The following is a 22,522-nucleotide window of genomic DNA, read 5'->3' as shown; positions in this document are numbered from 1 at the left end:
GGGCGACCACACTCGGGCGACCACACTAGTGCGTCGACACTCGGGCGACAACACTCGGGCGACAACACTCGGGCGACAACACTCGGGCGACCACACTAGTGCGTCGACACTCGGGCGACAACACTCGGGCGACAACACTCGGGCGACAACACTCGCGCGACAACACTCGCGCGACAACACTCGGGCGACAACACTCGCGCAACAACACTCGCGCAACAACACTCGCGCAACAACACTCGCGCAACAACACTCGCGAAACAACACTCGCGCGGCAACAATCGGGCGACAACACTGGCGCGACAACACTCGCGCGACAACACTATGATCTTATAATCACTTATAACAATTCACTGTCTTACTATCATTAGTTATAATCATTACAATATAAGCATCGATAATAATAGCGCATTCAGTACTGATTTTGAGAGCGCAAAATTCTTAGGGACTTGACACAGTCTGTGCATTTATAAACATGTTATATGCACTGATATACACCACTATACACACAGAGATGTATATCTCTATATATACTGAGAGGTGTCCACATCTCAATGTATATACTCTGACATATAAAATAAAAATTAAAGCATATACACTGAGTTACACACCGATGTGTATACACTAATACACATATCTGGGTGTATATAAACTGAAAGTTATACACATTTCAGTGTATTTTACCTGTAGGTAGGAGAGTGTAGTGAAGCGACCGTCCTGTTGTAGCTGCTACAACCACAGTGAGGGACAATAAGCTTGGTCAAGCTCAGGTTCGAAGCTTCGAAGCTTTTCATGAAGCCTTTGAATGAGTCGTTTGTTCACGATGTTTTTAACGTCTTCACGAACACCGGATTTATACACCGAGAAGTGTATGTTTCTCTCTGTATACTCCCAGAATTTAATTGCTATTCTAGGTAGCAAAGTATCCCTGACTGGTGGTATACAGGTTGGTTAATAGGGTTTGAAGTCGATCGACTACACAAGGGTTGTGCGTTATCCTATCCACCGCCAGACAAGAATTTTTTAATACCAAAAGAATTCAAACAAATTCTTACCATACATACCCTGGGAGATATGCAGCTGTCAGGGTATATACCCGGTAGGTATACAGGTGACTTGCAGCCCCGATAACCCTCGTGCAGTAGATAGACTTTAAACCCCACTTACAAACCACTAATGACCCTCGTGTAGTAGACAGACTTGAAACCCCTCACTAAAAATATTAATAATAATAATCTTTATTTCTACTACTACAGTGTATTGCTGACATCAATGACATACTACTATATTGCTGACATCAATGACATACTACTATACTGCTGACATCAATGACATACTACTATATTGCTGACATCAATGACATACTACTATATTGCTGACATCAATGACATACTACTATACTGCTGACATCAATGACATACTACTATATTGCTGACATCAATGACATACTACTATATTGCTGACATCAATGACATACTACTATATTGCTGACATCAATGACATACTACTATATTGCTGACATCAATGACATACTACTATATTGCTGACATCAATGACATACTACTATATTGCTGACATCAATGACATACTACTATATTGCTGACATCAATGACATACTACTATATTGCTGACATCAATGACATACTACTATATTGCTGACATCAATGACATACTACTATATTGCTGACATCAATGACATACTACTATATTGCTGACATCAATGACATACTACTATATTGCTGACATCAATGACATACTACTATATTGCTGACATCAATGACATACTACTATATTGCTGACATCAATGACATACTACTATATTGCTGACATCAATGACATACTACTATATTGCTGACATCAATGACATACTACTATATTGCTGACATCAATGACATACTACTATATTGCTGACATCAATGACATACTACTATATTGCTGACATCAATGACATACTACTATATTGCTGACATCAATGACATACTACTATATTGCTGACATCAATGACATACTACTACATTGCTGACATCAATGACATATACTATATTGCTGACATCAATGACATACTACTATATTGCTGACATCAATGACATATACTATATTGCTGACATCAATGACATACTACTATATTGCTGACATCAATGACATACTACTACATTGCTGACATCAATGACATACTACTACATTGCTGACATCAATGACATACTACTACATTGCTGACATCAATGACATACTACTACATTGCTGACATCAATGACATACTACTACATTGCTGACATCAATGACATACTACTACATTGCTGACATCAATGACATACTACTACATTGCTGACATCAATGACATACTACTACATTGCTGACATCAATGACATACTACTATATTGCTGACATCAATGACATACTACTATATTGCTGACATCAATGACATACTACTACATTGCTGACATCAATGACATACTACTACATTGCTGACATCAATGACATACTACTACATTGCTGACATCAATGACATACTACTACATTGCTGACATCAATGACATACTACTACATTGCTGACATCAATGACATACTACTACATTGCTGACATCAATGACATACTACTATATTGCTGACATCAATGACATACTACTACATTGCTGACATCAATGACATACTACTACATTGCTGACATCAATGACATACTACTACATTGCTGACATCAATGACATACTACTACATTGCTGACATCAATGACATACTACTACGTTGCTGACATCAATGACATACTACTACATTGCTGACATCAATGACATACTACTATATTGCTGACATCAATGACATACTACTACATTGCTGACATCAATGACATACTACTACATTGCTGACATCAATGACATACTACTACATTGCTGACATCAATGACATACTACTACATTGCTGACATCAATGACATACTACTACATTGCTGACATCAATGACATACTACTATATAGAAAGCCCCTTGTTATGCAGAGCTTCAGGGCAAATTAGGTTATTTTCTTCCCACACTAGTCGACTTACATCCAGGAAGCAATTTTACTGATGGTTGAACATAGACAGCAATTATCTTATGGAAACACGTGCTAATGTTCCCACCCCGTACCTGGGATCGATCCCCAGACCTCAGTGTGTGAGATGAGTGTGCTACCAATCGATCTGCAGGACACCAGGATTTTTTATGAGTTGTTTAACGAAGATTAGAAGTATCAGTGACCCCCCTTTCCCCCACTTTCTCTCTCTCTCTCTCTCATCGCCTCTCCTCTCTTCCTCACTCTCTCCCCTCTCCCTCCCTCCCTCTCTTTTTTTTTCTTACACAGGGTTTGACAAGGATGAAGATCCCAAGCTTTATTGACAAGCTATTTACAGGTAAAGGATTCCTGACTTTATTGACAAACTAAGAGCTGTTACCTACATCAGCTCATTTGAAAGCATTTTTATTGCTATGAGACATACAAGTAGGGAGCAGGATGAAGTTGGAGCCATTTATGGGTCAGCATTTTCATTTGATCAACTGACTTCATCTCGTTGAAACCATAATGATGTAAGAATGTGTTCCATACTCGAGTTATCCTGGGGATAAATGATCCCAGATGAAGTGATGTTCTGGAGAAGGGTACAGCCAGAGTGAAGTTCCTGCTTTCTGCCCGTCTTGTGGTATAAATGTTTACTACACTCTGTCCTCGAAGTGGATCCAAGTGTGGTACTTTGACAATATTGGCCTTGTACATAATAAGGCCACCCACATCCCTTCTGTGTTGAAGGCTCTGCTGAAATGACAGATCTATCCAGGATGGGTCCAGGCGAGAGATGAGACGTCTTGCTCTGTTTTTTACTCTGTCAAGTAGTCGCAGATGAGAGGGGGAGGGGGGGCAGGCATACCAAGAAAGTGGAGCATACTCAAGGTGTGAGCGTACATATGCCTCGTTCAGAATCTTGCAACCCCTACTGTCAAGCAGATGCGAGATACTGCGAAGTGCTGTAAGCTTCCTGGCTGCCTTGTTTGCAAGATTTACAACATGGTTCTTCATGGTCAGTTTGGAGTCAAATTTCACCCCAAGGATATCAACTTCTTCCCCAGGTGCCAACACTCTCCCATTCATCCTTACTACTGCACCAGCATTACTATCATGGTGCCTAGAGACCAACATCATTTGGGTTTTCTCAGGTGCAAATGTTACTTACCATCTATTTCCCCAAGCTGATATAGTTCTCAGCTGGTGATTGATGTAGCTTAGAGCAGCTGGCATTTCTTCTCTTGAATAAGTGAATGTCAGTGTACAGTCGTCTGCATATGCATGTGATTCTCTCTCTCTCTCTCTCTCTCTCTCTCTCTCTCTCTCTCTCTCTCTCTCTCCCCGACATATATATGTCGTGCCAAAGAGGTAAAACTGGTCAGATAGCAAGAACTCATTTCAATTTAAGTCCTTTCTAAAATGTTCTCAAATGCTTTTAGAGTTTTTTTTCCATTTATGTTAATGTAAAAATTAATAATTTTGTACCAAAAGTACCTTAGAAAACTTACCTAACCTTATTATAACCAGCGCAATATAATTTAGCCTAATTCAACTAAACATGTTTTAGATACGTTCACAATAATTTAATAATAAAAACACACAATGAAACGTTTTTTTCGTTAGGCTCAAAATGTTTTTTCCGAAATTATTGCATACACAATTTTTTGCTTGCTTTGTTCGGCATAAAGAGCGGTGCTATTTACGCCAAAATCGAAAGTTTTACCTATTCAGCACGACAAATATTTTTAATTTTATTAACACATCAGCCGTCTCCCACCAAGGCAGGGTGACCCGTAAAAGAAAAACTTACATCATTCACTCCATCACTGTCTTGCCATAAGAGCACTTACACTACAGTTATAAAACTGCAACATTAACACCCCTCCTTCAGAGTGCAGACACTGTACTTCCCATCTCCAGGACTCAAGTCCGGCCTGCCGGTTTCCCTGAACCCTCTAACAGCACGTCAAGTATTAAAAACCATTTAACCATTTATTCACTCCTATTTAACACGCTCATACATGCTTGCTGGAAGTCCAAGCCCATTGCACACCAAACCTCCTTTATGTCCACCCTCCAACCTTTCCTAGGCCTACCCTGACCCCGCCTTCCTTCCACTACAGATTTATACACTTTACTTTGTTCCTTCCTCTCTACATGTCCGAACAACCTCAACAACCACTCCTTAGCCTCTGGATGATATAATTGGTCTAACTGGATTACCTGGATTAATTGGAATAATCCATACACATACGGTAAAGATGGATTACTGGATTTAATTTTTTTAATTAATTCATATTTGCCTTTGAGCAGACTTATTATAATTTTATTGAAATTACTGTTTTTTCAGTGGTTGTACTTTGTGTGTGTGTGTGTGTGTGTGTGTGTGTGTGTGTGTGTGTGTGTGTGTGTATATATATATATATATATATATATATATATATATATATATATATATATATATATATATATATATATATATAATATGAATATTTCCTTTGGTTTATATAAATTAGATCCATTTATAATTAATAGAATTTGGGAAGAATTTAGTACACTGGACAAATAATAATTTTTTAATTTATACACATACGGTAAAGATGGATTACTGGATTTAATTTTTTTAATTAATTCATATTTGCCTTTGAGCAGACTTATTATAATTTTATTGAAATTACTGTTTTTTCCGTGGTTGTACTTTGTGTGTGTGTGTGTGTGTGTGTGTGTATATATATATATATATATATATATATATATATATATATATATATATATATATATATATATATATATATCTATATGTATATATATATAATATATATATATATAATATGAATATTTCCTTTGGTTTATATAAATTAGATCCATTTATAATTAATAGAATTTGGGAAGAATTTAGTACACTGGACAAATAATAATTTTTAAATTTTCTTGGGTAGAATAGTTTGTGGGTGAGTTGTGCCAAGGACCTATCCAAGTTGCGTCGGCGCGCGTCAGGTGTTTAACCGTTGTGGGATCTGATAGTGAGGTGCTGGCCGGACCCCTTATATAGCTTCCTTGGATGCTTTACTTTCATAGTTCCTTGATAATGTGAGTAGTCACGAAAGCGCTTGGAATTTCTCTATTCTTTCAGAGTGGTTGTTTTGCATATATATATATATATATATATATATATATATATATATATATATATATATATATATATATATATATATATATATATATATATATATTATATATATATTAGGTGGTGTGTTTCTAATAAATCTCTGTTTCACTGTCCCAGTGTTTTTGAAAGTCAGATTTATACTGAGTTTCTTCAGTGTCTCCCGCAGGCAGACCAAATTGTCATTGTATGGCAAGACCAATACATTTTTCCGGTCAGGCTTTTCCGTAGGTTCAGTCCTGTGGAAAGTCTTGCCAGCTGACAGTAGTGCCTATCTCAGTTTTATGGCTATGCTAAATATCTTGTTGATTCCATCATCTAAATACTCAGGACTGCAGATACGCAGACTTCTCAGGAACAATGAAAGGAAAATACTCCTTTTAGCCCTATAGATTCATGATTGGACTAATAATGAATGTATGATGACACATTGATGGTCTTCATGTAGACTGTAAATTTGAAACTTCTGTCGATGCCATGGATTAAAACGTTTTAATCCATCGCATTGTCTGCGGTCTTCTTTGCTCTTACCCGATCTTCAAGACTTTACATTTAGCGGGGTTAAATTCTAGGAGCCAGTTGCTGGACCACGCGTCCAGCCTGTCCACATTTGATTTTATTCTCCTCATTAACTTCACATCGTCTGCAAACAGGGGCACATTTGAGTCCATCCCTTCCATCATGTTATTCACATATATCAAGAATAGCACTGGTCCCAGGGCTGACCCCTGTGGGATCCCGGTCGTCACAGGCGCGCATTGTGATACCTCATCACGTACCATGACTCCTTGTTGCCTCCCAGTCAGGTATTCTCTAATCCATTGCAGCGCCCTTCCTATATACGCACCTGATCCTCTAGCTTCTGCATCAATCTTCTGTGAGGAACTGTTTCGAGGGCCTTGCAGTCTAAGAAGATGCAATCAACCCACCCCTCTCTCTCGTGTCTTACTTCTGTTACTTTATCATAAAACTCCAGTAGGTTTGTTGCACAGGATTTGCCTTCCATAAATCCGTGCTGGTTGACGTTTATAAACTTGTTCCATTCCAGGTGCTCCACCACTCTCCTCCTGGTAATTGTCTCCATGACTTTGCATACTATACACGTCAATGACACAGGTCTATAGCTTAGTGCTTCTTTTCTGTCTCCTTTTTTTAAATATGGGTACAACATTTGCCGTCTTCCATACCTCAGGTAGTTGCCCAGTTTCCAGGGATGTTTTGAAGATTGTGTGTGTGTGTGTGTGTGTGTGTGTGTGTGTGTGTACTCACCTAGTTGTACTCACCTAGTTGAGGTTGCAGGGGTCGAATCCAAGCTCCTGGGCCCGCCTCTTCACTGGTCGCTACTAGGTCACTCTCCCTGAACCGAGAGCTTTGTCATACCTCTGCTTAAAGCCATGTATGAATCCTGCCTCCACTACATCGCTTCCCAAACTATTCCACTTCCTGACTACTCTGTGGCTGAAGAAATACTTCCTAACATCTCTGTGATTCATCTGTGTCTTTAACTTCCAACTGTGTCCCCTTGTTGCTGTGTCCCATCTCTGGAACATCCTGTCTTTGTCCACCTTGTCAATTCCTCTCAGTATTTTGTATGTCGTTATCATGTTACCCCTATCTCTCCTGTCCTCCAGTGTCGTCAGGTTGATTTCCCTTAACCTCTTCTCGTTGGACATACCTCTTAACTCTGGGACTAGTCTTGTTGCAAACCTTTGTACTTTCTCTAGTTTCTTTACGTGCTTGGCTAGGTGAGGGTTCCAGACTGGTGCCGCATACTACAATATGGGCCTAACGTACACGGTGTATAGGGTCCTGAACGATCCCTTATTAAGATGTCGGAATGCTGTTCTGAGGTTTGCTAGGCGCCCATATGCTGCAGCAGTTATTTGGTTGATGTGCGCTTCAGGAGATGTGCCTGGTGTTATACTCATCCCAAGATCTTTTTCCTTGAGTGAGATTTGTAGTCTCTGGCCCCCCTAGACTGTACTCAGTCTGCGGTCTTCTTTGCCCTTCCCCAATCTTCATTACTTTGCAATTGGTGGGGTTGAACTCCAGGAGCCAATTGTTGGACCAATTCTGCAGCCTGTCCAGATCCCTTTGTAGTTTTACCTGGTCTTCGATCGAATGAATTCTTCTCATCAACTTCACGTCATGTGAAAACAGGGACACGTCGGAGTCTATTCCTTCCGTCATGCCGTTCATAAATACCAGAAACAGCACTGGTCCTAAGACTGACCCCTGTGGGACCCCGCTGGTCACAGGTGCCCACTCTGATACCTCGCCCCGTACCATGACTCGCTGCTGTCTTGCTGACAAGTATTCCCTGATCCATTGTAGTGCCTTCCCTGTTATCCCTGCTTGGTCCTCCAGTTTTAGCACTAATCTCTTGTGTGGTACTGTGTCAAACGCCTTCTTGCAGTCCAAGAAAATGCAAATGTGTGTGTGTGTGTGTGTGTGTGTGTGTGTGTGTGTGTGTGTGTGTGTGTGTGTGTGTGTGTGTGTGTGCGTGCGTGCCTCGGAAGGGCAGTCAGGCACCATCCCATCACCGACGCGTCCTGTCTCCTCAATCCCCCGTGTGTTGTACGGCTGTTGGAGATGACCTCCGAGGTTCCCAGATACCATGATGACTATTCCATGTGAAATGCTAAGCGTTCCTTAATATTCCTTGGCTTTCCATATTCCTTATTACATATTTTTTTCCTTAGTATTATGATTATTTTATAAGAATGGTATACAGTACGGACAATATGAAAACTGAGACACATGTGCAACATCTGGGTATTTTTATTGTAGGCGTCTCGCCATCCAGTGGCTTTATCAGTACAGATTCTAGGACATAATTTGAAGGCAGTAAAACTTTATACAAAAGATGAGGTAATCAACCCTTCAGCCTTGGAGTTGGTGTGAAGACCACCGTAGTCTTGAAGAATTTGGTGCACAGGCGTTTATATACTAGCGTCAGGTGGAGTAAGACGGAAAGCAGACGAGGGCATAGTCTGCTACCCACCCCACTCCACCTGGCGCCAGCCTTCTTGCCTCTGCTCTAGAATCTTTACGGCTACGGTGCTCTTCACACCAACTCCAAGGCTGAGGGACTGATTACCTCATCTTGTGTATATAGTTCTACCGTCTTCAAGTTATGTCCTAGAATCTGTACTGATAAAGCCACTGGATGGAGGCACGTCTACAATAAAGATACCCAGATGTTGCATGTGTCTCAATTTACATCATGATTATTTTAATATCTAATATCACAGATGTTCAAGACTTATCTCTCATACTAATCTACCCTGCACGTCTTAGTTAATGTAACTATTCACCTCCAAATCTAGATGTTTTAATAACACTGAATATATCTTATCACTTAAACTCTCTTAGCTACAAGTCCCTCCCTTGACATTCTTGGGTTATCCTGGGCGCCTTGGGTATGTTGCTATATATGAGAGTTGCAGTCACCTTCACTTGAATATTTTGAGAAATTCTAGGAACTCCTGTCTCCCATTACTAGTATCTCAGTGGTGATAGATTCTCCTGCCTTGCACTCTTGGGTTGTTTCCACCTACAAATAGTTGTGTTCAGTCCATCAAGATTGATGGACTGAACACATCGACTCCAGGCTGAGGGACTGATTACCTCATACTCCTCCTCTCCTTACGCCTTCCTCTTTGTATTGGACTGATGAAGCCACTGTGTGGCGAAACGTTTCCTGAATAAAGATTCCCATATGCTGCATAAGTGTCTCAATCTTCAACAGCTGTTACTGAATGGGATTCCTATTATTGTTTATATGTTATAGTATACCCCCAGGATCGGAATAAGAGAAACTGAGGATCGACAGTGGCAAAGTCTCATTGTACGGGGCGTTAAACTTCCCGAAATTTTCTGCATATGGAGGAGGCCTGGTCACAGACCGGGCCGCGGGGGCGTTGACCCCCGAAACTCTCTCCAGGTAAACTCCAGGTAAACTGTTACTTCAACTATACATTGTTTCAGACTATGGAACAAATACTCTTTTTCCAGGCTGAGGGACTGACCACCTCAAAACTCCGTCTTCAAGGGTGATGGACTGATTACATCGTCTTCACATCTCTTCTGCTTCTACCAACTTTTCTGTACTCGACTAAAGAAGCCTACTGTGTAGGCGAAACGTTTCGAAATAAAGATACCTAACTGTTGCATATGTGTCTTACCAAACAGGTGTGAAGAACACCTGTTTAACGTTATATTATTATTATAATAAAAAAGTAGCGATAAACCCTTGAGGGTTATACAGCAGAGCAGCGCAAGGGGTAGTGCAGGATGAGAGAGTAGCAAGGGTGGTGAGGATAGAAGAGGGAGAGTTAGAAAGCGCTGTGAGCAGTGCTAAACGAAGGATGATCAAAGTTTGTGTAATGAATCAGTTACTTTCAAAAAGTCAAAGAGGGAGTCTGTGTTAAAGGTGGGTCCGTCGGCGAGGAAGGAAGATAAAGTGAGGGCGTTGGAGTGGTGACGACATTGCAGGAAAATTCTTCGTGCTCGTTGATAGACAGGACTGTCCATTAGAATGTGGGAAATTGAAAATGGAACCAGACAATTCTCACAGAGTGGAACAGGGCACCTATCTATGAGATACCCCTGAGTAAGATGACTGGCGGATGCGAAGACGGAGAGTGTAGTCTCCTAACCCCGGCATCGATGACAAGAAGACGGCCAGAAACTTAAACTTGGTTTGATAGAATGTAATTTGTTATGTATCATATCAGACGAACGTTGTTGCCAACGGTTGTGAAGGTGAGTAGAGATTGCAGCAAAACAGTCCGAGAATGGAATACCTCTATATGAAACTGGGAGGTCACGAACGTCAACATGACCAGGGACCCAACAGAAAACGATTTGTTTGTTTATGCTAAAGTTGTACACGAAGAACTAGGGGGTGAGGTGAATCAAATTTTTTAATAGCTTGTAAATCACTAAAGGAGTCTGATATAATTACAGACGTTGAAGTAAGAACAGACACACTATGGATAATTTCCATAAGATTGGCATACAATTCAGCTGTAAAAATGCCAGCCGAGTCTAATAAATGACTTCTCACTACACAGTCTTGAAACACAGCTGCAAACCTGACACCATCAGAAGATTTAGAACCATCAGTGTATACTGCGACAGCATGAGAATGAGACCGGAATTGATTAAGAAAAAGAGAGCGAGAAGCAACTGTAGGGATTTGTGCCTTTGCTCATGGCAGTGGGGAAGAACAGACACGAACTGTCGGAACCTCCCAAGGGGAAGTGAAAAATTAGAAAATAGATGAGCATATAAAGGGGGATAACTGATTAAAGACAAGAGCGAGGGACGACGAGGAGAAAAGGGACGGAGTAAACAGGGGAGGCGAACAAATGATGGACCTCTGCTAGCGTCCGTTACTATCCTGTATGTAGAAGGACCATGAAGGTCATGAGAGCGGACAAAATAGCGCAGGCATGGAGCATTACGACGATCGTTCAAGGATGGAACATTCGCCTTTGCATAGAGGCTCTCGCCAGGTGAGGAACGAAAAGCTATGAAACCCCTGATATTTAATGGGATCGAGTTTGGGAAGAGTTACAGGAGAGGCCGCAGAATATATCTGGTCACCATACTCTAGCTTCGATAAAATTATGGCTGAATGCTGAATGCAGTCGAAGGAGAATTCAACGATTCGCCCCCATGAAAGATGAGAGAAGGTTTTAAGGAGGTTCTGCCGGCTACGGCAAGAATTTTTCAGGAAGGTCATGTGAGGTTTCCAGAACAACTGACGATCAAACAGAAGGCCGAGAAATCTGACCGTATCACGTGAGCCAAACAGATACAATGGAACATCAGGGACGATTCGAAATCTGGTGAAAGTAATTTGGCGTGTTTTAGCAAAAGAAAATTTAAGCCCATGAGCTGTTGTCCAATGGGGCCACTACTCATGGTCTCCCATCTAATATTTGGTCATCACATAGTGTGATGGCCAAATATTAGATGGGATAATGGATGTCAGATCATTTATAGCATGGAGAAAAAGCATGGTGCTAAGGACACATTCATCTTGGACAAGGTCCGGGGAAAGCAAATAATTAACTCGAACGTAGAAATGTCTCTCAGATAAGAAGTTTGTAAGGAAAAATGGCGGATTGCCTCGGAGGCTTAATGAGTTGGCTTGAGCCAAGATGTTATACCTCCAAGTAGTGTTATATGCCTTTTCAACATTAAAAAAGACTGCCATAACTAAGTGGTTACTAGGAAAGTCAATACGAACATACATATCTAAGTGTAGTAAGAGGTCAACAGTAGAGTTGTCCTTACGACAGTCATATTGACAAGCCTTACTACTGTTGTCTCTCTCTAAATACCACATCAAACGTCTATTTACCAGACCTTGCAAACTGCATTAATAAGAGTAATGGGATGATAGTGGGAGGTATCATGTCCCGAAATATCTGGTTTACGAAAAGGCAGAAGAATGGCAGATTTCCACAAACGGACAGTAAGGACTGAAGGATGCAAATGCTAAAGCATGCAAATATGAATGCCATCAGGCCCAGCTGTCGATGATCGGCAAGCGGAAAGCGTTGAGTCTAGTTCTAAAAGTATAAAAGGCACATTATAAGGCTCTACTAGGAAAAAAAAGTCCAAGGACAATAATTCTCTGGCAGGCTTGGAGGAAAGAAACGAGGGGCATAGATGGAACCCTTTAGAGTTACGGACATGATGATTTCCGATGTACTTGGCAACTTCAAGAGTGTTTGCAACAGTGCCACCGACAACCCGAAAAACGGGAGCCGGGTCTGGAGAGAACTTGCCACTCAGTTTCCATACTTTTTTCAAACTGCACTCAAAGAGGATGCCGAAGTAACGTTAGAAACGTAATTCTGCCAAAAAGTGCGTGAAGCTTCACGGACGACACGTCGGGCGACCACTCCCGCCAGCTTAAAATCAAGGAGACGCTCTGTGGCCCTGTTGTAACGATAACTACCCCATGAACCACCTTGCAAACTACTGCACGAGCACAAGCAGGAGACCACCAAGGCAAGCATTACTGAGAATGACTGCTTGAAGATTGAGGTATAAAATGTGAAGCTGCAGTTAATACTGAGGTTGAAAGAAAGTGTAATAGCTCCTCAGTGGAGGACGATGAAGAATCTTCACTAAAAGCAGTTTGGTGCGAGTACATGTCCCAATTTGCTCCTTCAAATTGAAATGCCAACGTGGGCTACGAGGGTGAGAATATGAATGGGAAGTAAGGAGGATAGGGAAATGTTCACTATCATGTAGATCTGGGAGTACAGAGCAGGTAAAATCAAGAGAAAACTGAGTGACCAATGAAAGAGAGAGATTGAGTGCGAAGGTCAAAATTAGTGGGAGTACCTGTATTTAAAAAATGGAGAAGTGAGAAGAGCCATTAACTGATCACCACAAGAGTCACAGTAAGACCCCCAGAGGAAATGATGAACATTAAAATTAACTAATAATACAATAGGTGGCAGTAAGGAAGAAACTAGAAATGCAGTCTGTTCTGTATATCTCTCCCCTTCTCCAACATTATCTGTCCAATAGATTATGCTCGAGAAGGGGAGAGATATAAAGAACAGACTGTACACCACTTGTTCAAGTAGATGCGTGCTGCAGTATAATGCAGCGAAGTATGAACAAAGATCTAATGGCGTGATATAGCAGTGTATACAAAAAGTACACTTTTAATGAAAGTTCCATCGGGAAAAGGATCCGATGAATGTAATATAACGTAGCCCGAGACGGGATGGATAACAGCGAAGTTCTTGTAAGCAGACACAAACGGGAAAACTGGGAGAGCAACACCTGAAGCTCACCATGGTTACCCCTGAGGCCTCGAATACTCCACTGTAAAGAAGTCATGATTTGTGAGAAGTATACTGGTAACATGAAGCAGTAGGTGTCTACGGACTAGTAAGGTAGGGTAGCAAGGTCGGCATGTTGAGGTAGCGGAAAACAATAAAGCAAAGCTGTGTAGATGGTTTGGACGAGTGAGGAGGAGGAGCGATGGGAGGTGGATCATTGTCCATCGATGGTTTTGTCTCTTCAATATATTTGGAAATAGCTTCAAGTGTTTCAGATGAAGTTGAATGTAGTACGATATCAGAGATACAATGGAGGGTGAGTAAAGACTGAAGAGGTGATGTAAATTACCAAAGAAGGGGAGGGATGAGAGGGTAGAGTTAACTTGGTAAGAAACTTGGGAGGGGACAGGAGAGGAGGGGACTGTACAAGGGAGAGAATGAACCTTCACACTCGTAACAGAACTAGAGGAAAAAAAAATTAGGTACATAGACTGGAAAGTAAAAATTTTGGGGGAAAGGATAAGAGAAGGAAGAGTTAAAGAAGATTTAAATTTTGGGGACGTTTTAGATTCTGGAGAAGTACGACATAGAAAAGTAGACATAGACAGATGCGAGTGAGAAGATGAAGATTCAAGAAATGTATGATGCATTGAGGTAGGGACTCTGGAAGCCAGGAGTGGAAAAGAGACAGAGATGACTGAGGAAGTTGTGAAACTAGAAGAGGTCGTGGAAGTAAGCACTACCGAGGTTGGAGGCCTCTTAACAACTTTAGAATAAGAAAGTCATGGAAATCTTCCCTGGAGTCGGAGATGAGAGACTGCCATGGCATATGTGAAACATTCTTTCTCTTTCAGACAACGACTTTCCCGTTTTCATTGGTAAACTTGGCAATGACAAGAATAAGCCTGCAAGAGGTAGGCAGTCTGCAAGATGTATTTATAAGGTAGGCAGCACCACAGACTGGGCATTCTGTCATGGACCTGCAAAATTATCGCTATATGGCTAAAGCGCCAGCAATTTCTGCACTGTTCTGGTGTAGGGAACAGCTCTCGGACTTTGAGACGATGTCCGCAATATAAACTAACGATGAAAGTTCTCGACAGTCAAAAGTTAAGCGAGCTACATTGCAGGGGAAGTGTCTTCGCCCGCTGGCAGGTAGTACACAAGTGTCCACTTTGAAAATTGGGAAGTCTTGGAGCTCAAGTTACTTCAGCATCACATATCTCGAAATCACGCTGAACAATGGTATGAGACAGAACTACAGTACCACTGCAAGAACTGAGAGAAATGCGTTTACGAATTGTGACAGGATTATCGTCGATGAAGGTAAGAAAGTAAAGATTGGTAGCCTAGCTAGCATTTTGTAGCACTCTTAAGAGCATCGCTCTTAAGAGAACGACTCTTCAGAGCATGAAATGAAATATTTTAAACAACATGCCGCAGGAAGGTCTTTCTGATGCTATGATCAGAAAGACAATCAGTAAGAGATGTCGGTTACAGAGTGAAAAACTTAGTCCATTGTGTACTTTGAAATATAGCGTGTTAGGGCAGTAAGTGTCGTGCTGGTCTTTTCTGGACAGAGTGAGAGGTAATCGTAGTATTGTAATCAGGTCGTTTAGGTGTGGGACTGGAGATAGTCTGTCCTGAGATGGACAGGCGATCTGAAAATCGTCACACCATAGGGGGAGAAGCCGGAAGCATGGTCAAAGACGTGCAGAGGTCGGATGTATTAAAGGAGTCAGACAGAACCTCGGTATCTGGAGAGGGTGACGAAACGTCAACAGCAGAAGGTACAGATGCATTAGAAAGGTCCAAAGAATGATCCAGTAATGAAGATAGTGTCAGCACAAGATGCATCAGCAGAAAAAGGCCTGGGATGAGCAGTTTCATGGATCTGGGACTTCATGGTTATATCACATTTTTCTTTTTTCTTAAAAAAAATAGGAAAAACGAAAAAAGGGGAGAACGTAAAGGAATAACTCCTTGGAGGAATGAAAGGGCTGTAAATCCCCTTTGTGCCCAAGAGGACCTGCAGATGTCAGTAAACCAGCAATCCGGGATAGCAACCTCACATCTAAAGAGATACCTCAGTGGACCAAATGAGGGCAGTCGGATACAAAGCATACCTCTTTCAGTCACCATCTCCCGGAATTCGACAGGCAGCCTCCAGATATACACCCATCACCTGAAAAACACCTGAGACATCCCCAGGTGATCCAGTTTCCATGGCAAACTACACCACTACCATGGACCTCTATGGAGTGAGATGGACCACAGTACCCTTCCCTCTACCTAGGAACTAGAATGCTTGAGAAAAGAACCCCAAAGGCTCAAAATAGGAAAGGGAAAGGAAAGGTAAGGGAAGAAGGGGAGCAATGGGGAGGGAGGGATGTGAAGGAAGGGACAGAGAAAGGGGAGGGGAGTGGAGGGTAATTAGGTTCGGTCGGAGGAAGAGTACTGAAAGGTAAAATTCCTCAGACCAAGAGCCTCTTCACCTCGGCAAGAGCCCCCTGCCCCTTTGAAGAGGGTCTAACGTCCCACAATACTGACAAGGTCCCGTAGCAAAATAAGCAATACAGTGATTTTGTACAGCACTCCTACTTACGATTGTGCACAGTAGACTCCACTAGATAGTTTGAACAACCCATGACCTGATTTGTACAAGGCATTTCTATACTATTTCAAGAGCAAAGACTCAATTACATTTATTTCCATGACAGAACTGTTGGGTACAATGATTTGAGAAGCTGTCCACCCCAAAGGGTGAATGCAAGTAAAGATATAGTTGAAGACACCATGCGACTCACCTGTTCTGATTGAATACTGGTGCTGGGCTAATCCAGTTTCCAGAGGTTTACCAGTTTGTCCAGTGAATGAAACAAGGCATAGAGTACATGAGTCCTAGTAAACACCAACCATGTTGGATGGTGTGCTTTTAATCAATCTCCATTTCACTATCCCAGTTTTTTAAAACGAGGACAGTGATCCAGAGGGTTCTAGTGATGTCTTAAAAGACAATGCTCGTGAGAGTACTAATGTTGTCCTGGAGGACAGTGACGACAACGTTATTCAGTCCACAGAGGTTCAAAATAGAGATACTGCTGGAGATGGATCAAAATGGGATGATGCCTCAGGGAATAGCACCGACACACTACCAGCAAAACCTGGTGAAAGCACTGATGTCCATACAGGGGTGAAAGATAGGGAGGAAACAGGAAAAATAAATGCACCAGCAGCGAACACAGCTACAATAAATCCTAGCAAACAGAATTACAATCAATGTGTATCTGGTAAAACAGGTGAGACATGCACCTATGAGCCATCCCCAAAAATGCCGCACCCACATGACAACAGAAGAGTGCAACTTCATTTCTTGGAACTTATTTCACCCAGAAATGTGTCACTCATCAATTAATGAAAGAAAATGCTACAATGTACACTGCCAGGCACATCATCCAAAGGGGACTAGAAGACACAGACCAGCCAGACTATGGAAAACAAAAGAGAGGAGCCACAACCTCTCCAGGGAAAGAGGTTTTCTAGGGCCAGAAGGGAAAGAAGACTGGCAAGAAATGACAATAATCCTACACCAACTGAAAACACTTCTGGAGCAGAGACACGGACATTGGCCTCCACTCCAGAACAACAGATATTAGAACCAGCAAATAAAACCTCCCTAAATATCACCAATACAACGATATTTGTCTTTGCAAACATACAGGGTCTAAAACCGTCAAAAAACAACAAAATTCCTTACATCAAGGGACTGCTCATGGAGTCAAATGCAATGTTTGCAGCATTCACAGAGACCCACATAAAGGATCATTATGACAACGAAAGATGGATCCCATATGCGACAGATCCCGATGCGACAGATTAAACAGGCAACAAAGGGAGGGGGGAGGTTTGGCCTGTATGTCACAGAGTCGCTCATTTGCACAGAACTACTAAACACCTCAAGTGATGTAGTTGATGTTTGGGCGGTGAAGAGTGAAAACGAAAACCTTGTCATTGGTAGGTAAGACACATAGGCAACATTTAGACAACTTTATTCCGAAACGTTTCGCCTACACAGTAGGCTTCTTCAGTCGAATACAGAAAGTAGGCAGGAACAGTAGAGATATTAAGACGATATTCACTCTGTCAAACACTTCAACACAATGGCATCTTGGTACAGAAAATACATTGGACAACTTTTTCAAGTGAGAATTGTTTGATCTGAGAAGGACGTGACCTCTCAGTGGCTACATTCTCACTACTACTACTCTGCACCTCTCCTTCCGACAGTATTTAAGTTTCAACACTGTCGCTTGATCTTCAGATAGTTCCAGACTTTGGAACAGAACTTCTCCAGGCTGAGGGACTGACAACCTCAAATCTACGACTTTAAGGGTGATGGACTGATTACATCGTTTTCACATCTCTACTGCTCCTGCCTACTTTCTGTACTCGACTGAAAAAGCCTACTGTGTAGGCGAAACGTTTCGGAATGAAGTTGCCTAAATGTTGCCTATGTATCTTATCTACCAACCTGTCGGTATTGTATACCATTTTGATATTTAACCTTGTCATTGTGGTAGTATACAAGCCTCCAGATGCAACTTCCCAGCAATTCCAGGAGCAGCTCGAGAAAATTGACCACTGTCTGAAAAATCTCACAACTCCTGCCCCAAACATCTTACTACCAGGAGACTTTATCTTGAGACACCTAAAATGGATGAGTATAGCAAACAATGTTTTAGCAGAAATCACCTCGGGAGGCAGCTCAGAAGAAAATTCACACACATGAACTATTAAATCTCTGCACCAAATTCAACTTAAACCAGCAAATAGTAGAGCTTACAAGACTAGAAAATACGCTGGACCTAATCTTCACTAACAATGACGATCTGATTCGTAATATAACTGTATCAAAGACAATACATTCAGATCACAACACAATAGAGGTACAGACATGAATGGACAGGGCTCCTGTCCAGCAAAATGTGAGCAATCATGAAGGTCTCATCGCGAAATTCAATTTCAATAACATAAACATACAATGGGATCAAGTAAACCATGTCCTAAATGAAACAAGTTGGGAAGATATATTAAACAACACGGATCCAAACATTTGCCTTGAAAATATGAATTCTGTGGATTTAGAGGTCTGCTCAAGACACATTCCATTAAGAAAAAGAAACGTAAAGTAAAAGGACACAAGTGCAACTAATGTGACATTTATTGTGGCAACGTTTCGCTCTCCGGGAGCTTTATCAAGCCATTACAAACAATACATGGACACAGAGGGTATATAAAGGCTCAGAGTGAGGTGTAGTACTAGTGAGGTACCATTTCGATGTTCACTAGTGGTAGTAGTAGTAGTGGTAGTGACAAAAGTAATACAATATGGTAGAGCAATTAATTCGTACATGAGTAAAAGGATATAAAAGCTATTACTTGGGTAACATAAAAATAGGTTGGACAAATATAAACTCGAATGAGGCAGCTTGTTTCAGTGTTCACTCTCTGTGCTTTGTGTAGTATGACAGGAAAGACTATGTGATGGCAGGGTTTACTGTTTTCAGGAGGATTCTTGCTAAGACTTCGGAGATGGTGAAGCTGCCGTAGTTTTGTTTAATTGTATTCGAAACAGCGATCAGTGCTGATTCGAGGCACTTGCGTCTGCGGAAATTAGTTTCTTTGATCACTAATTGGGCGTCTCTGAATTTCATGAGATGATTGGAGGAATTTCGGTGTTGTACACAGGCGTTGTTCAGGTTATCGTTCCTACATGCGTAAATGTGTTCATTGAGGCGGGTGTCGAGGTTTCTGGCTGTTTCACCTACGTAAATCTTGTCACAGCCTCCACAGGGTATAGTGTAAACTCCTGCATTGACTGGTTCGTGGTGCTTGGATTTTGTCCTGGTTATATCCTTTATTGAAGTGCTAGAAGCGATGGCGACTCTGGTGTTAGCTTGTGAAAGTGCTTTTGAGACGTTCAGTGCAACCTGACTGTTGGGAAGAATTATAACTTTGCTGGGAGTGGTGTTGATGCGTGGAGAATTTATGATCTGAAGAGCTCTTTTCTTGCAGTCTTTGATGAAAAAAGAAGGAAAATGTAACTCTGTGAATGTTTGGTGAATGTATGTACACTCCTCGTCAAGAAACTCAGGACTACAAATTCGGTATGCTCTTAGGAAAAACCCGATGATGATGCCTCTTTTGGTCTTGGTATCTTGACTGGAATAGAAGTGTGTGAGATCATTTTTATTGGTGGGTTTCCGATAAACTTGAAATCTTAGGTTGTTGTCTACTTTGTGAATGAGGACGTCGAGGAAAGGTAGCTTGTCATTGGACTCTTCTTCTAGTGTAAACTGGATCGCCGGTTCAACTGCGTTGAGCCTTGCCTGAAGATCCCGTACATCAAAACGTTTTGGAGTTATTACGAGGACATCGTCCACGTAACGTAACCAAGTGACGCTTGAAGGGATGATGTTGGCGAAGTGTTCGGACTCTAGGTGTTCCATGTATAAGTTGGCTAGGACGGCACTGATGGGGGACCCCATTCCCATGCCGTAGGTTTGTTTGTAGAGCTTGTTATTGAAAGAAAAACAGTTGAAATTAACACAAAGTTCAATTAAGTCAACAAAATCTCCGGGAGGTAGAGGAAGATTAAGGTCCTGATTGACTTTACGTCGTAGAACCTCGATGGCTTTTTTTGGTAGGTACTTTTGTGAAGAGGGAAGTCACATCCAAACTGCTTAGTTTCTTGTTACGGATGGAGAGGTTACGGATGCGGTTGAGAAGGTCACCTGAGTGTTTAAGATGAGCGGGGCTGATGGTCCCCAGAAGGCAGGAAAGATGTTTGGCAAGAACTCCGGCTAGTTTGTGTGGAGCACTGCCTATTCCTGACGTGATTGGTCTGAGAGGAATATTGTGTTTATGGGTCTTGGGTAAACCATACATGTGTGCTGGTTTAGGGTTGCTTGGTAACAAGCACAGAAGTTTCTTCCCTTCTCTAGTGCGTTTGAGTATTTGTCTGGTTTTGTATAGAAAATCTTTAGTGAGCGTCTCCCACTGTTGAGTGCTGATGGGTTCGTATGTAGATTGATCATTCAAAAGGTCCATCATTTTAGTGTTGTAGTCACTGGTGTTGAGGATGACGACTCCACCTCCTTTGTCGGCGGTGGTGACGATAATGTTGGGGTCGTCGGCGAGGTTCTTAAGGGCAGTGATGTATCGTCTAGGAAGATTAGAAGTAGAAGGTTCACATAAAGCTGCAGTGAGAAGGCCCTGTATATAACCCTTCTGGAAGTTGCTGTCACTGTGTCTATGGTTCCTGGTAACTGGATTAAGTTGATAGTTAGGTTTGCGTATGTTGGTGGTAAATTTGAGTCCCAGACTCAGTGCTTGTTTTTCGTAGTCGGTTAAGGTGCGTGACGATAAGTTGTTTATCAGGGATTCACGTCCCATTTCCTTCCATCGACTGTTAGAGCAGAGGTACTGAAGTTTGCGATTGAGTTTGATCTTCTGTTGGAGGTTAGCTGTGGTGACTGTGCTGAGAATATGCTCAGCAGTGTGTTGGTCAATCTGAAGATTGGCCCTCATATTCCTTGCAGTTTCAAAGGTTTCCTTAGCGATGTTAGAAAGTTCTTCGGCAAATTCAGTTAATTAAGCCTGGGTAGCTGGAGAGAAGGGGTGCTTGGAGTTGGAGAGTTGTGCAGGAGTAGACTTAGGGATCACCTTCTCTGCCAGGCAATCTTGTAGGAAGTTGTGTCTGTTGCGATAGCTGTGAGCACGAAGAAGGGTGTCCAAATAACGTCTGCATGAAATGTCCATTATGTTGCGGTGTCCGACAGATTGTAATAAAGTTGGTAGAATTACCGACAATATGTAAAGTAAAAGGACACAAGTGCAACTAATGTGACATTTATTGTGGCAACGTTTCGCTCTCCTGGAGCTTTATCAAGCCATTACAAACAATACATGGACACAGAGGGTATATAAAGGCTCAGAGTGAGGTGAATACTAGTGAGGTACCATTTCGATGTTCACTAGTGGTAGTAGTAGTAGTGGTAGTGACAAAAGTAATACAATATGGTAGAGCAATTAATTCGTACATGAGTAAAAGGATATAAAAGCTATTACTTGGGTAACATAAAAATAGGTTGGACAAATATAAACTGGAATGAGGCAGCTTGTTTCAGTGTTCACTCTCTGTGCTTTGTGTAGTATGACAGGAGAGACTATGTGATGGCAGGGTTTACTGTTTTCAGGAGGATTCTTGCTAAGACTTCGGAGATGGTGAAGCTGCCGTTGTTTTGTTTAATTGTATTCGAAACAGCGATCAGTGCTGATTCGAGGCACTTGCGTCTGCGGAAATTAGTTTCTTTGATCACTAATTGGGCGTCTCTGAATTTCATGAGATGATTGGAGGAATTTCGGTGTTGTACACAGGCGTTGTTCACTCTGAGCCTTTATATACCCTCTGTGTCCATGTATTGTTTGTAATGGCTTGATAAAGCTCC

The 22,522-nt window shown here is 41.7% G+C and overlaps 1 protein-coding gene across 1 annotated transcript in view; it reads left to right on the top strand.

Annotated features, from left to right (window-relative positions):
• Positions 1-22,522, top strand: part of LOC138854998 (uncharacterized) — a 289,676-nt gene that overhangs the window by 45,580 nt on the left and 221,574 nt on the right. The window contains exons 4-5 of the mRNA XM_070101513.1: positions 6,749-6,752; positions 20,637-20,655. Of these exons, the coding sequence (XP_069957614.1) occupies positions 6,749-6,752; positions 20,637-20,655 (23 nt within the window). The remainder of the gene's footprint in view (positions 1-6,748; positions 6,753-20,636; positions 20,656-22,522) is intronic.

This window comes from Cherax quadricarinatus, chromosome 77 (assembly GCF_038502225.1).
Source record: "Cherax quadricarinatus isolate ZL_2023a chromosome 77, ASM3850222v1, whole genome shotgun sequence".
Classification (NCBI taxonomy): Eukaryota; Metazoa; Arthropoda; class Malacostraca; order Decapoda; family Parastacidae; genus Cherax; species Cherax quadricarinatus.
This window is presented reverse-complemented; position numbering and strand designations above follow the sequence as displayed.